Here is a 16,851-nt window from a genome sequence, read left to right on the forward strand (position 1 = left end):
CCCGAGCAAAGTATTTGAGCCATTTGCTGAGTAAGCCAAGTTCTGAATAAGAGGTTAAATTTATATAGCTGTGCATCTCACTATTTTATTTATTTATTTATATTTCAAATTTAGTCACCACCCATCTCACTCAAAGATGAGCTATTACATGGCTCTAGGCATCTTACAATAAAATACATAAAATACACAATATAAAAATAAAAAATAAAACACATAGCAGCCTGGCATTATCTAACCAATCATCCACACAGCCAGAAGATGGGCTCTATTCTGTGCCCAGGGCCCCAGGCTCAGGCACAAAACCAAGTTTTCAAGGCCTTACAAAAGGCCAACAGGGATGGGGCCAATCTAATCTCAGGGGGGATGATGCAAAGAATTGCTGAGATTCACAACCATTCCTGGTGTCATTCCTGAGTTAGTGTATGAAAGAAAGAGAGAAGGTTAATTATTAGTTATCTCTCAGTTACCCTCATACACTCACACTTCTAGCTGCTGACTGCTGAACTATATAATATCTATCTTCCCAAAAATGGGCTGTAACAAACCATTCCAGACAGCCATAGGTGACTGATCAAAAAGAACTCTATGCATGTCATGTAGAGATTGCAACAGGATGCCATATCTCAAACTCAACTCACCTGTGTGGGGGAGATGGGCGGTGATAAAAATATGATAAATAAACAAATAAAGGCCATGTTTTACATGCCAAAGGTATCAGCACCAGCAGGTCTGTTGGGAAAAGGCCCCTGTCTGAAATCTAGAAGAACTGCTGACAATCACACCAGATAATGTTGAGCTAGATGGAGCAATGGTCTGGCTTAGTAGAAAGGAAGTCTGCTTATACACCACCTAGTAAATTCAGTTGGAAAGTTGTTCTTGTTATATCAGCTTCAGCGTTCCTAAGGAAAATCCACCATCTTAATAACTTCTCTTGTGCCACAGCCGAACAGAAGTAAATTGGCCCATCTGCCCAACTGTCATAGATGTGAAACACTCCCCCTTCCAGGATGCAGAGAATGGCATTGTTGAACTTTGGGCACTTTCACACTGCCACCATTTTCTCATCTCAGAACTTCAGAAATACTTGCAAACTAAGAAACCAATTTGTGATTGTCCTCTCTACAAGTGACTTCAAAATCTGAGAACACTACAAAAGCAACCAGTGCTCCCTCGAACTGTCCAATGGGAGGGACCAACATTGGCATCTAGCCAGTACCCCATCCCACCCCATCCTCATCCTCTATTCAGGTTGCTTGTTGCAGTGTTTTTGTTTAAAAAAAAAAGCTATCCAGTTGCTGTATGGAAGAGCTACAAAGCCACTCCTGTGCTTAATAAAAAAGATCAATGAAAAGATAGCAGAACAGCAATGGCTTACCCATTGCAGGCAGGGAAGAAAGCTAAGAAGGTGGGAGTTGGGATAAGGCAAGAATTCCCCCCAAGCTCCAGGGTTCCTAAGGAAAATCCACCATCTTAGTAACTTCTCTTGTGCCACAGCTGAACAGAAGTAAATTGGTCCAGCTGCCCAACAGAAGCAATGGTGTGGAGGCAAAGGAAGACAAAGCCATCTGAGAGGAATGAAAATACTTCATGGGACAAAGAAAGAACTTACTTTTCTTTTGCTTTGTTCCCAACTGGGTTTGTTATTTCTGCCATCTTTGTTCCTTTTTGTGGTTTTCTTATTTTTAATGTGTTTAACAATTTGTAAATCACCCACAGTCAGTGGGAGTTGGGCACCATATTATTATTATTATTATTATTATTATTATTATTATTATTATTATTATTATTCCTTTGCATTATTCTAAGACAATTTTCCACCTTAAGGACACCACAATCTTCCAGCTTACTCTGGTTGTTCCAGAATGATGGCACCTATCAGCTTCACCTGTAAAAGAAAAATTAGATAGGTACTAAGGGGGAGGGATGTCAAAATCTGCAAAATGGTTGGCACAGTGTTGCAATCAAAGCCCTGCCCTTTTTGTACACATGTATAAAAGGGGCGAGGCTTTGACTGAAACCCCATGCCATCTTGCAGATTTGGACACACAGCCGCAGACACAGCTTTGGACTCCCCTAGCTGTTACTTCTTTTCCTGCTAGATCAATGCTTTGTGGAAAGAAAAAAAATCAGATGCAACTGTGAGAAAATGCAGATGAATTAAACTCCCAGGAGTTGCAAGCCGAAGATGATGATGTCTGGAGGCATGGCAGTCATGCAATGAAAGTGTGATTCAATGTCTTCACTGAAGATAAGGCAGGCTAACTGCACAATAAAAGCCTTGTTGGAAACACTAACATCACTTTGTCATAGATTTCTCCTAACTCAGGATCCCTGGGGTATTCCTTTTTTCCTCCCTTTTCCTTTTATGTTTTGTTCATAAAAGTGTTGGGTATCCCAATCTCTTACTCTTGATAATCACCTCAGCATTCTTCCGGGAATAGTTCTACCAGGCCTATTTTCCTTCTTGTTTGCTGCCTCTTATGAAACCCGAATAAACGAACGACCAATATAGAAATGGAAATACATACAAATCTCAAGAAGCGTTGGTGGATTGGTTTTTTCCAGTTCCAGTTTAGATTAGAAAGAATGTGCTGCAAAAGAAGAGGCAAATGGATCCAGTCAGATGCTGAGTAATAAAGAGCAAAGTGTTTAATTGCCTGCAGTTTCCTGGCTCTTTGGGAACAGGAAAACAGTCAGAAAACATACCCAATTCTTTGTAGTACAAATAAACAAACAAAAACAAAGCCACCCCCAAAATGAAATCAGTAGATTGACATAATCTGTCCTAACATGCCATATGAACCGGAGACAGTAGTTAGTTTTATTTCCACATTTTTGAGGGCATAAGGGTTTTAAAAGAGACAGAGGGGTCTTATTCTTCTTTTTCTTAAAGTAAAAGATTACTCTCTAAACTACTTTTCAGTTACTCTTAGGGGTCTTTGTAAGAAAATCTGAAGGTAACAGACTAGTTTTAATTCTAATCAACTTATGCAAGACAAGCTACACTTCTCTTGATTTTTGGTAAAAAGCATTTCTCCTGAATTCACCTCAGATGAAGAGATGCATTATTTCACACTTTAGAAGTACCTTCAGGTCTTAATATAAACTTTCTCAATCTGACCATAGAAAAAGTTTTCAGGAAAGGAAAAACTAATTTCCCAAAGAAGAGCAAGAGAAGGTAAATTCAGGGGGGTGCTTGGGAAATGAACATATAGAAAACACCCCAGTTTTGACAGACATCCCTGTTATGGTGTGTCTTCATGTCATCTTGTCTAGCTAAAGATAATATAGCAGCAATATAAATGCCAGGAATGGAAAAAATACTAGGAAAGTTCTCCATTATCTGAGAATATAGTCTCAGTTTATGTGAGAATGTTGAGCAAGGCAAGGAATGCTAGTGCTTCATGGAAAAAGCATCGTGTTTGCTTCACACTGAAATAAAATGGAAAGAACTAATCTTCAAAGGGACCCTGGACTACCCCAAACCTGAAATTCTGTGCCTATGTATACAGAAGTGGCTCCTTCAGAGAAGCAATATTGAACCAACGTCATTCGGTTGGCTTTATCTGTGGTGGGCTTAGGCAGAGCTCCTGCAAACAGAAGAGGCAGTAAAATTGTTTCTGGACTGCCCCACTTCAAACACGACTGCTTTCTTTACAGGTTAGATGGAATCTGATTCTCTAGATGTGAAAATGTTCACATCAGGCAAAGGAAAGTCTGTGGGAGCCTTTGGCATCAGAGTCCAACTGACTAATTGAGGAGTTCTGTAAAAAGACCAGAATTTCTCCATCAATAGATTAATCTTCACTGTTGCTGAAAGGGAAATTCCCACTTCCTTCCGGATTGGAGCAGAAGGCTTCACATCTGCCCCATACACACTCAAAATGGCTAGATAAAATGCAAATTAAAATAGTAAGTAAAAATAAGCCTTACACATATCTGATGGGGAAGTGAAGCTGAGTTTATAAAGGGATCATTTCACCATATATTCCAGAAACTAAGCAAAGTTGTCAATGGTAGTTTTAGCTGCTTTTGTTTTGCTTTATAGAATCTGGGTTTGAAAAATTAGACAAATTCCAAAAGTGAAAGAGATGAGCTTTAATGTTTAGAAGGAGGAGGAAAATAAAAATAAAGACTTCCAGAAGGGAAACAAATAACATTTGTAAGACATATATCTAAGAGATAAAGATGAGAAGCATGATAATAACCATTCACAGGACCCAAGTATCAAAGTTAGAAAATTCTCTCAACTCACTTACTCTCACCTTTTATAGCAGATGCTTAATGGAAAAGTAACGTGTACTGGTCTTTAACCTCAGTACAGATTTCTTCTTCTACAACAGCAGCACGTGACTATAGCAATTTGGAGGATTTGGACTTTGGATCTGTATAATTCTTTTTATTACTAAATTTTAAGTTACTCCTAACTGCCAGTATCTCTGGGCAGCTCCCAATGAGAAAAATAAAACCAGCATTAATCAAAAATATCAAGAGAGTAGCTAAAATGTAACTGACAGTAATAATCATTCAAAATCTTTCAGGCCTTTTAAAATGCCAAGAAGTCATCCTCTTGATCTGACAGGGAATGAAGGGATAGCTCTAGAGCAGTGTTTCTCAACCTTGGCAACTTTAAGATGCTGGGTGGGGAATTCTGGGAGTTGAAGTCCACACATCTTAAAGTTGCCAAGATTGAGAAACACTGCTCTAGAGAATACTGGAACCAGGATTGTTACAAGTTTGTGACCTCCATAGGTAAATCTCCTACACTGGAGAATCCCAACCATGCTTCTTTGCTGCAAAGCAGTCAAGGGAACAATTTGCAAGGGAACCAGGGGTGGTGGGAGGGTGCTCTACTCCTATTAACTTCCAGATCAGCAAGGAATGAAAGAACATCCAAGGAGGTTGTAGAAATGGGGGAGGCTGATGGTGAAAGGTTTAAGCATTCCTTCCTGATATCTTGCTCTTCACAGTTGCTTTGCTGTAGGGAAGCAGCCTCCAACTTTCCAGGTAACCAAATACTGAAAAACCCTAACCTCAAGAAAGATTAACATCAATATCAAGGAACTGCTAGTTGACAAATCATTTATAGAGATAAGAGTGTTAAGCAAGGACTACTAGCTTTTCTATCCTTGGAAGGTTGCTCTGTACTCCAAACCTAATCTAGAGGCCGAGTTATCCAACCCCCTCACTGGTGAATTGGCCTCACCTTTCAGGAAGACCTTCGCAATACAAAGCACATATGCTCAGAGTGCGTTAAGGCCACCGACAGGAGGAGAAGCTGAGGAACCTGCAGAACAAGACTTCTGTGAAAATACACAGGAATCAGGGCTTCCTTATCTTATGACTGAAACACAGTAAGAAAAATACACTAGTTTAAATTACAATTTCACTAACATATCATAAGGCCAAAAATCTAAAACTTCTAATACAATTCAAGCATTACCTCCAGCCCATCCTCCAAATCCTACAGTCTCAAAAATGACTGCACAAAGCAAAGGCAAAATGAGTTGAGAATCACTGAATTGTTTTTACTTATATTTCAAGCACTCACAGGGAATTATTGTCCCTCTTGAGCTCCAAAATGCTAGGAAAGTAATGTTATGTTTTATCAGGGTTAAATTTTCCCGTAGGGTATTCATCTCCCCATACAGGTTCAGATGGCCCACAGGGACATACTGTAATTTAAACTGTGAACAATGAAACTGATTTGATGTGGAAGTCTAGTTATCAATTAAGCAATAGAACAATGCTGAACATATGTAGTGATAACCTGAAGAACAACAGCAAGTACATAGCTAACTACAGTATTTGAAAGTAGATGGAAGGAATCCTTAATCTATGAAGCTAACAATTACTATGTTTGTACTATAGATCATCATGAAGAAAATCTATCAGGGTGGTCACTAGGAGTCGAAATCTACTTGATGGCACATAATCACGGTCACAAGATGTAACTGGCTGGACAGAATAGTATCTTCTAGAGCAGGGGTTCTTAACCTAAGGTCCACAACCATGGTGTGTGTGTGTAGATAGATTTTTGGGGGGAGGGTTTCTGTGAGTTTGGGGAAAAAATACAACTTTATGTTCACTAACCTCTAACTGAAATTTAACTTTTCGTTCAATAATGAATGTAGGCAAAAACATAATTTATAGCCTCTGGTCTATAAGTTTCACCAGACTCTCAAAGGGGCCCATGGTATAAAAAGGTTAAGAAACCCTGTCCTAGAGTGGTGTTATTGTTGTTGTTGTTGTTATTGTTAGAATTGTATTTTGGAAAATTCTTTTTCTGCAATGCATGGAAGACAATCACACACTTAAATCAATGGCAACAGTTTTTCAGCCTAACCAGAAGTAAAAAATGTCCTTCCAAAATTGCAATTCTCATTGATTCCAGGTAAAATGGCTAACAGCCAGGAATAATAGAAACTGATATCCAACCACAATGGGAGGGCCATAGCTTCCCCAGTAGTATAATAGTATCAGCAGTCCTCTCCAATCTGACTGGAGTGGGGGGAGTCTGGAAAAATAATGTGATTAGAAGGTTGAGATGGAAGAATGCCAATGTACTTCCTTTGAATTTTCAGAACAGGCAGGATTGCTAACCTGGCAAAAATTTGAGTTGTGAGCATTTTTTTTTCTTTCTATGGGGGCTCCCCTCTTTGTATCCATGGAAGAGTTTTAATTGACCATAGTTCCATAAAAGAGGAACTATCATCTCCACCTCTCAAAAGTATTCTTTTTCTTTTATTGCAACATTATGTTCCAGCAAGGATTACTAATTGATTCTCTGTGGAGAAGTATAGGACTTATTAAGTGCTATGTAACATTATCGGTGTGTAAGAGACTCTATATCGTATACGTTTTCAGCATGCCTTTACTTCAGATTTGCTTGATTTTATAAGTGCCAAGAGTAAAAACAGATGTTACACTATTCAATGTTTGGATATCAAACCCTGCCCCAGTACAACTTAAATGTCCCACAAGGCATGTGGATAATCTAGTAGGTTTGGGATAGATGAAGAGGCCAGAAAATGCTTGACTTCAGAGTTTACATGCCAAGTTTTCCTAAATGCTTGACATTAAATATGAATCAAATCTAGACTCCAGCAGTGTAGCCAAGTGTAGGATTCAACTTTGCACACAAACCCAAGAAGTCAAGGTTGATCTGAAATATCAGTAAACTCTTAGAGCAAGTTAATGTAGGAGCATTTCCACTAACATCCAAAAAGCAAGTTAAGCTTGCACAAATACTGCTTAAGGCAACTGGGGCTGAATACCTTTTGATCCATAGGCTCGGTAAGAGCAATAACTGAAACTTCCTCCAAGGCTGAGATTCTGTTACGGGCACATTCCATTTTTCCCATTGCTCAATTCAATGTAAAATTACAGAATATAGCACAACCTACCACTTGTTGTTAAGGAATTAGGATCAAGTGACAAATACATTTGCTTGTGCCATGCTCTTTCCAATCTATAATTCTAGAATAGGAAACATGGATGTATGAACGGTTTTAAGGGTAGAAACAGCATATTTGTGTGAGTATAATGCAACAATATTAGCACTAAAGAGACCCAATACATTTTCACACAAAAAAACACAAACAAATTCCTCTTGCTCACAGTTGATATTTCAGATTAAATACAATGAAGTAACAAATCTAAGACAGGGTTGTAAGAACAAAACAACAAAGGTTAAAAAAATCCAAGGGACAAACCACTGAACACCAAACCAGAATATTAAGCTCATTTATGAGGACAGGTTCCAAATCTGAGGGTGATTTAGATCTTCAAAAAAGTGAGGGACATAACAGAGGTGCATCAAGTGTAATAAGATGTGGAGAAAGGGAAAATTCTTCACTCTTCACAAAGTGCATAGTTAACTATGGCATTTTCCCAAAGGTGATCCAGTCCAGCTTTATCTTCCCAAAGTAGCCAATAAAATGCTTCTGGAAAGTCCACAAGCAAGTTAGGAGTGCAATCTCCTGGCATTCTGTTCCTCAGTGATTAGTATAAAGCTGGATCTTATCACAGTGCTGGAGATAACGTACAGTACTGACATCACAACTAGGAGCCATTCCAGGAACAATTGCCATGGATATGTTTAACCCCCTTTTAAAGCTGCCTAGGTTGATAGCTGCTACCACCTCTTGAGGTGGCAAATTCCATAGCTGAAGTAGGAGCTGCATGAAGCAGCACTTCCTTTGTCTGTCCTGAGTTTCCCACCATTCAGTTTCATCTGGGGGTTTAGGGTCCTAGTATTATGGAAAGAGAAAAAAACTTCTCCTTAGCTAAATTCTTCCTCAATACACATACTGTAATTGTGTGCAGCTATTTCATGACTTCTTGCTCAACCATTTTTTTCCTAAACTAAAAAACCTTGAAAGCTGTAGACATTCTGTCTTGCTCTATTCTATTCCCTTGAACATATTCACTGTCCCTTTCTGTACCTCTTCCAACCATACAATATCTTTTTCAGAGTATAGTAATGGTTACAATGTTCCAAATATAGTCTCATCACAGATTTGTATAAGAACACTGTGACGTTGGCATTTTTATTGGCACTTTTGCCAAGGGCCCAGTAGTGTACAAGTGTGCACTAATCTCCAGGGTGGGTGTGCACTGATCTCAGAAGGCTGGTTGGCTGCCATCCACTTTTAGAGGTTTTAATTTATTTTATATCTGTAGGGCAGCCTTTCCCAATCTGTGGTTTCTTTCTATTGTTTCTATTTCTGGGCTCCTTAGATCAGGGATAGGCAACCTAGTACCCTTCAGATATTCTGAACTTGAGTTCTCATGGCTGCCCACCAGCACAGCCAACCACTGGAGCAGCGTTTCTCAAACTTGGCAACTTTAAGCTGTGTGGACTTCAACTCCCAGAATTCCCCAGCCAGCCAATTCCGGGGGTTGAAGTCCACACAGTTTAAAGTTGCCGAGGTTGAGAAACACTGCACTAGAGGTTAAGGGAGCTATAGTTCAAACATCTGGAGAGCACTATTGAAATATACTTGATTCCTTATTTAGAAATATGGAACTGCCTCCTTTTCTAGGGCTACTGGATCTGGGCTGAAAAATCCCCAAATTAAAACTGAAATTTAAAAAAATTAAAAACTCAGGCAACCTCTAGATAGCAGCAAAGGGTTTATTTTTTAAGAATTTTTATGCTGGTTTTAATGTTTTAATTGTTATTTATTATTGTTCATAAGCTGCCCAGGATAATGCTACATAAGATGGGCAGCTATATACATCTTTTACATAAATAAATAAAATGTTTTTTCTTTATTGCTTTGCTGCCATCTACTGGCCATCCATATTCTTGCATCCAGATCTGCTACTGAACCCAGAAATATGGTCCAAAGCTATAAATTTCAAATTGTAAGGTTTTCATTCATTTAGCCAGGCTTTACTATGGTCACTCACACCTTGGTCACTTCCCATTTGGATTACTGCCATGCACTCGAGATGGGGTTGCCCTTGACAACCACCCATAAACTACAACTGGTCCAGAAATTAGAATTAATATTTTCCCTCAACATTTTATAACCACCAAGTTATTACAGAAGTATGAAGTTTCTCCATTCAGGATTGGTTTCTGTTTGGTTGGTTTATTTTATTAGACAACAGATGGCTGTTAAATCCAATATATAACATTATCCTAAATCTAACTTGCATAATAGGGTCATGCACCGTTTGAAAGTTATTGGGAAGAAATGCTTCAGACATACCCAGACACATCATATATCATTATATCATCAAAGCAGCCTGATCTTTTTAAGGTTTCTGCTGGAGCCTTAAAAAGTTGCTGCTGCTTTTTTGATATTAAGGCAATGTTTAAAGCACCAGCTCCATTTTCTCAGGCTTGCATGGAACCCTGAAAAAGGTCAGGCTCCTTTAATAAACAGCAGGGAGGTGCTGTGCTTGTGCGCGGTTCAAAGCACTGCTTCTAAATCATTTTCAAAGTGTTCTACAGAGCCAAATCACAAAGTAAAGCCCTGTTGCATAATATTAATCTATTGATGAAGACATGAGAGATCTTAGTTTTGTTAATAGTTTACTGAAGGCATCTCCAGTTAAAAGGAGTGTGCTAGCAGGTGATGGGAAAGCCTTCTGCTTAAGACCCAGAACAGACAGTTAAACAGAGCAGTCCTGGAGCAGAATGACTTCTAATGTAAGGAAAAATTAATGTGTGTGTATGCGATGTGTCTGTATAACAAATGAATTCTAGTTTAGCTGTCCAACCAGTTTAAGATTATGTATTCATTCCATCTTATATACCATATTGAATTTTATACCCTTTGGGGTAGAGTTAGTGAACACCTCTGGGTTCTTGTGCAAAGGGAAGCTGCCTAAATTCCAAATATTCTCAAGTCTGCTAGAAATGGAGACAAGCCGATCTGCTGATCGCTCCATTCCACCCTTCGGGCAACAGCTACCTCTAGTGGCTGCCGCGAGAAGCAATACTTATCCTCCACATTTAAATCTCGCTCGTCGATTTCGCTGCGGTCAACAGGTTTAATCAGCAAGGTAGCTCCGAGACGAGGTCACTAACCAAGCGTTAACTCCTTTATTTCCGGATACCGCCGGCTATCCCTCCCCCACCACCTGGACAACGTACTAGCACCCGAAGGCGAAAGGAAAGGCACCCATTTCCCGAACGAAGAAGGACCGAGCGGGTAATCTTAACCAACTAGCCATCTCTTCTCGTGCGACTCCGCTCGCAAAGGGGGAGGGGCGGGTGGAGGCAACACTTGACGGAGGGTGGGGGGCGAGTCCGCTCTTCCGAGACTTAGGCAAAGTTTGCGACGCTGCTCGTTAGAAGGGTTTCGCTTCGCTGGCGTTCGCGTGCACAGAGGACGGAGGAACAACCGCTTCGGTAGAATTTCGCTTCGCGACCTCGCCTTCCATCCACGTGGGGGGCGCGAGGCGAGAGAAGAGAAGCAGGCGAGAGAAGGATTGATGCCTGCTTGCCCAAGGGTGCCTGCGAGGGGGATCCGGTATTTGTCGGTGCGGGAGCCCATCCTAGTCCCGGGCGTTTCATAGACTACCTTCGCCCACTCCCCACATTCACCCAAGCGGGCGGCTGGAAAGTGAGGAGGAGAGAGCGCCACGAGCGCCTGTTGCGTCGATTATTCCCGGCACGCGCGGCCTGCTAGCTTTGTGGGGAAAAGCCCCGGGCGGGCCCTGAAGCTTCCTAGCTGGTTTGCTGGCCCGAGAGCGGTGGTTCCCTGCGCCGTCCGTCCCCCGTACTTGCAAGCCGGGTTGAGGCTGGCTCGCTTGCGCGTTCTCTCGGTCCACCCCCCCCCCTTCCTCTTCTCTTGGCCAGTATATTTTTAGGTCATTGGAGTGGAGGGGTAGGTAATCCCCGGGCTCAGGTTCCAAAGGAGGCGGGTTCCGGCCGGAGGTGGAGTCACTTTTTCATTTAAATCCCCGACTATAAAATGGGTTTAAGGAGAAGCGGGATCTCATCAGCTGAGCCGCCCAGTGGAGTGGTGGGAGTGAGCGGCGGCGGGGGAGGCGCGCGGGAGGCTCGGGACCACAGTGTGGGCGCCCAGCGGAGTTGCTACTCCTGCCGCTGCGATGCTACACTCCGTGGGCGCCCATACCTTGCAAGCATTCAGCCAGGTGGCCGCCTTCGTGCTCCTTCTGCCCCGCTTCCTCCTGACCGCTGTGATGCTCTGGCTACTGGATTTTCTCTGCATCCGGAAGAAACTATTGCTGACCTCGGCGGCGACACCCGGTGAAGAGCAAGAGTTGGCGGCAGAGGACAGCGACCCGAACGCGGGGAACTGCCCGCCGGACGACCCTCCACTGTGCGTGTCCGACTCCAACCGCATGTTCACGTTGGAATCACTCAAAGCCGTGTGGCATGGCCAGAAACTGGACTTCTTCAAGGCGGCGCACATCGGCGCGACGGCGCCGAACCCGGAGGTCATCCAGCTGGACGGGCGTACGCGGCTGCGCATCCTGGACTACGCTCGGGGCAAGAGGCCGCTGATCCTCAACTTCGGCAGCTGCACCTGACCGCCCTTCATGGCGCGCCTGCGCGCCTTCGAGCGCCTGGCCACGCGTTTCGTGGACATCGCCGATTTCTTGCTGGTCTACATCGAGGAGGCTCACCCTTCCGACGGCTGGGTCAGCTCGGACGCCGCCTATGACATCCCCAAACACCAGTGCTTGCAGGACCGACTGAGCGCAGCTCAGCTGATGAAGGAAGGCGCGCCGGGCTGCCCGCTGGCCGTCGACACCATGGACAACGCCTCGAGCGCCGCCTACGGGGCGTACTTCGAGCGCCTCTACATTATCCAGGAGCGGAAGGTGATGTACCAGGGCGGCCGGGGCCCCGAGGGCTACAAGATCTCCGAACTCAGGCGCTGGCTCGACCAGTACAAGAGCCGCCTCCGGGCCGGGCCCAGCACCGTGGTCGTCCAGGTGTAAGGAAGAACCCGCGGCGGACGGAAAGTGGGAGAGCGGACGCGAAGGAAGAGGGAAGCTCTTTTCCCGTCCCGTTCCGTAACTCCCGAGAGGCTCTGTGTGAGTTTTCATGCAAGACGTGCCCGAGACTCTTCGTTATTCAAATCATGTTGATTTGCCGAGCATTTGTTATTGACATCCATTTCCGCGTGCAGTTTTGTTTTTCTTTATTTCCTTATTACGTGCGTGAACGAACAGATCTCTCTTTTGTGTGGGGGGAAAACGCGCTTACTGTTTTTTGAGGGCCTGTTTCTGAGCGTGTGCGTGCACGTGTGGGGTACGGGTGTGCGTGTGCGCGCGTGTTTCCGATGGGAACGGTCTTCTGCCGTGCACGTGTGTCTGTCGGAGAGAAGTTTCGCGTACCCAAGCGGTGTGTGTTCTCTCTATTTTTCTCTCTCTGCTGTCCTGGCAAAAACCTTGGCTGGGATTTCTAGTGTTTCTTTATGATGACCGGTTTTGAAATGGTTTTGAAGCACCAGGAAACCGTGTCTGAAATTGGGAGATGCTAGAATTGCCAGTTTTTGTTTTTGAGGGAAAAAAAAACCCACGAAGTCTATTTATGTGATCTCTGAGCTGGTTTGTTGAGCTTCTTTTCTCTTTTTTGTAAAATACCCATTTTTTATGAGCTTTTTATAACATTGTTAATAAAGATGATTGAATAAAGTATGCCTCATTTGGATCTTTCTTACTGGAAGGAGGACAAGGTAAGGCTACAAATATTCCCAGGGCTACTCAAACCTTTGATCTGGGGAACTTGCTTCCAAATGGGTGTGATCAGAAGCTGCTCTTAAGCAGAGGAGGAGGAGGGTGCACTAATGGATGTGAAGGGGTCAGTGCTCTACCATTGCCTTCTGTTGGGGGACAGCTGTGCAATCTGGCATGAGCTGCCTCTTTCAGTTTACCCACTGCCTTCCAATAAAGTGGGGGATTTAACTGCCAATCCCCAATTGGGTATGCAGGTTTATCCACCTCAGAAGGCAGAATACCTGGCATCAGCCCTGGATATGGTGGGAGAGACAGCTTGTATTTTGTGACAGGAGCCTTTTAGGATTTGCCCATTGTACTAAGCCATTATTTGTTTTAACCATGATTTCTTAAGTCAAGCAGAACTTGCTGGCTTCATGCAGCATCCTGAGTCATAAACAATGGTTCACAAATCACAGTGGCTGAGTTTACACAATACTTAAGCCCCATAAGAAAGGGAGCCAGTTCGGTGTAGTGGTTAAGGCACTGGGCTAGAAACCAGGAGACCGTGAGTTCTGGTCCCACCTTAGGCATGAAAGTTGGCTGGGTGACCTTGGGCCAGTCACACACACTCAGCCCTAGGAAGCAGGCAATGGCAAACCACTTCTGAAAAACCTTGCCAAGAATACTGCAGGGGCTTGTCCAGGCAGTTTCTGAGAACTGGACAAGATTGAACAGATTAAAAAAAAATGTGAACTGTTTTATGAAGGCTATAGGAGCTAAAAAAATGAAATAGGGCCCCAAACACTTTCTCGCTTTCCATTCAAGCAAAGTTTACACAACTAGAATGCTGCACTCGCTGTGCATTTGAAGCCCATTTAGAATGTGACACACAAGTTGGGATTGCAAGTCCAGAAATTAGGTGTCTGTCTTCTGTAAAGGTTGTTTATTCTTAAGGCATTTGGGGAAAAATGGACTTCAAGGGTTTGCTACTATTATCCTATGCAGAGATGTGCAGAGAAGGAGCCAGAAATATTCCCCTACGCACCATTGCGTTGCGTATATTTGTTAATAAGGGAAAGGGTTGTGAACTGTAAATCATTTTAACTTGTTGGGTGTGCTGTCCTCTGAAGCAAGAGGAATAGTTGGATTCCCAGACAATGCCCCTAAGTATCTGTGAGCTATCTTTACCCCCTGCCCAGAAAAGAACTACACACATCCGGTAATCCTTGAGGCTTTGGTTACATCACACCTTATCAGTATATTGTCCGTTGTGGTTACTGATGAACAGTTACCTGCTCCACAGATTTCTGGTACTAATCATGAGTAATCTTTGGAAAGAAAAGTGTTGTAAAAGGCAGTTGGCTTAACTGTCTTATGGAAGAGAATACCAAGAGATAGGAAAGGATGCTTCCATTCTCATTTAGGAGCAGTTGCGTTGCTTGCAAGATTTCTTAGTTGCAACTCTTCCCCCGCACAGCTGTGGTGTGGATGGCCCTCTAATCTTATGCAGCACACCTTCAAAAATTTGCATGTGGTTTCAAGTAGCAATAAAGTGTTGCGTTATAGCAGGGAATTGCACAGTATGTTTCTTAGCTGACGTTGAACATACAGGTATGTTCATCAGATATTAAAATATTTTAGAGGGAAAGAGTAAAAAATTCTGATGTTACCCTGTGTGGTCCTTACCTGTCTCCCCCCCACCCCACCATCCACAAAAGGATTGCATGCTCTGATATACACAAAGCCTTTAAAAATCCCTAATAGTTTTCCACTTTTTCACCATTCTAGATTCCTTAATTCTATTCTGATCGTCGGTTTTATTAATGCAGGAAATCTGCATCCTCTACCATAATTTTCCACATCCCATAAAAAAAAAACCTTTATTCCAAGCAACATGACCTTAATAAATCTGGGCAGCCAACTGCTTACAGCTGGGCTAAGAGCTATTATCTGTACTTGTTTCATTATTATCTTCAGGGTACTTTGTTTACTTGAATTCAGCAAAGAGGTATTACTCAAACCCAAGTGCTAATTTATGTATTATTTGTAATTATTGTATAGTTAGACGTTATATAATAAAGAATACCAGCCAAATTCAGTCAGACCACCAACAGAACTGCAATGTTTGAACATGTAACCTGTAATCCAGAACTCACATTTCTAAACATAGTGGTAGGTTATGTGGCTTTTGAGTCACCCTGAATTCCCATACTACTGCTGGCTAACCATTTCAAAAATTGGGTTGCAGCCTGAAAATTTTGAGGTGAAATCTTCCTCGAATCAAGCTCAACTCCTGAGAATTACATGAGCACTTCCCTTTCATTTTCTTGGCAAAAATACAGAAGTGGTTTACCAGCAGTGTCCACTGGAGCAGGGGGTCAGAAAAGGAAAGATGTAACACTGCATGTGCAAAAGGTGTGGGGCTTGGACTGCAATGCCACTTCCAACAGCTTGCCTTTTTTTGACACACTGGCCACCTGTAGAAACACCTTTCTTTTGGGATTGTTCAGTTCTCAGTCTAGCCCAGGGTTTCTCAACTAGGGTTCCATGAAAGGTCACTAGGGGTTCCCTGGGAGATCACAATTTATTTAAAACATTATTTCAAATTCAGGCAACTTCACATTAAAGAGGTAAGTTTCATTCTTTATTTTTAGTTTAAGAACTAAAAATTTAGTTAATGGATATATACAGGCCTACACATGAAACAAATATAATTTTGTAATTTCTGGCCTATATTTGAGCCTGAACGTGCAGGGATGGAAAAATATTTCAAGGCTTCCTCCAGGGTCAAAAGGTTGAGAAAGACTATAGCCTACAGACCTGGTACTACTTTCTGGCAGTTTCCCATCCAGGTAGAAACCAGATTTAACCCTGCTTAGCTTTTTTAAGATTAAGCAAAGTTGATTAGGTGCTGCTATATGATATCAGACTTTTCTAATAGGATCTGGTAGTGACTCACAGATCTTGTGACTTCACGGGCTCTAACATGACTCCTAGGTTAGGACTTGGCAGAAATTCCATAGACCTGGTTCAGCTAGAGAAAATTCTTTATTGCAGTCATGAATGAAGCCAAAATGAAACAGGTGATTGTGCTTCCCCCAAATGGCAATGGGCAGTCTTACTCTTGCATTTACAGTGGCTAAAACCCATCACTTTTTTTCCCCGCCCTTTCCATGAATTAACAGACTCTGCTTGGCCCTTTATAGGGTTGTGAATATTTACAGAACTACCACCTGTGGCCTGAGAACCACTAACTCTTGCCTTTAACTCACATATGGTGGCTACATTGACACATCCATGTTGTTTTCTTCACAACAATGTGGAAGTAGTCAGCCATTACCATCTTCTAAATATGCTTTTAAAAAAAACCCTTTCCAGTTTAACTGAAAAATGTTAGTGTCACTTTAAAAAGCAACCTTGTAAATCCTGTGGCTATGCTTGTTCTGCCCCTTCCCTTGCCATCAGAAAACAGCACAGACTGGTTTGTTCTTCCAGCCTCAGGTCCTGGCTCATAAACCGCACATGGTGGCCAACAATGGTGAAAACCCAGTCCAGCCTTTCCTAACCATTATACATTTCTTAGTAAAAGCACCACTTCTATCAAAAAGGCATATCTGAAAAGTAACCCCCTTTTGGGGGGGAGATGGGCACTAATAGAAATGTGAAAAATAAACCCTAAGCAGTTTTTCCAGCAAA

At 42.5% G+C, this 16,851-nt stretch overlaps 1 protein-coding gene and 1 long non-coding RNA gene across 3 annotated transcripts in view; both read left to right on the top strand.

The window, feature by feature from the left end:
* LOC134488089 (uncharacterized) overlaps positions 1-16,851 on the top strand; it is a 122,897-nt gene that overhangs the window by 90,368 nt on the left and 15,678 nt on the right. The window contains exon 1 of one of the 2 annotated variants that reach the window (XR_010066928.1): positions 10,451-10,670. The exons of the other annotated variant lie outside the window; for it this stretch is intronic. This is a non-coding gene — a long non-coding RNA (uncharacterized LOC134488089). Of the gene's footprint in view, positions 1-10,450; positions 10,671-16,851 lie in introns of those variants that run through there. 2 annotated transcript variants of the gene reach the window in all.
* On the top strand, positions 10,775-13,144 carry DIO3 (iodothyronine deiodinase 3). Its single transcript, XM_063290328.1, has one exon. It carries the CDS (start codon positions 11,575-11,577, stop codon positions 12,430-12,432), a length of 858 nt encoding a protein of 285 aa, XP_063146398.1. The 5' UTR covers positions 10,775-11,574; the 3' UTR covers positions 12,433-13,144.

Source organism: Candoia aspera, chromosome 1 (assembly GCF_035149785.1).
Source record: "Candoia aspera isolate rCanAsp1 chromosome 1, rCanAsp1.hap2, whole genome shotgun sequence".
NCBI classification, from domain to species: domain Eukaryota; kingdom Metazoa; phylum Chordata; class Lepidosauria; order Squamata; family Boidae; genus Candoia; species Candoia aspera.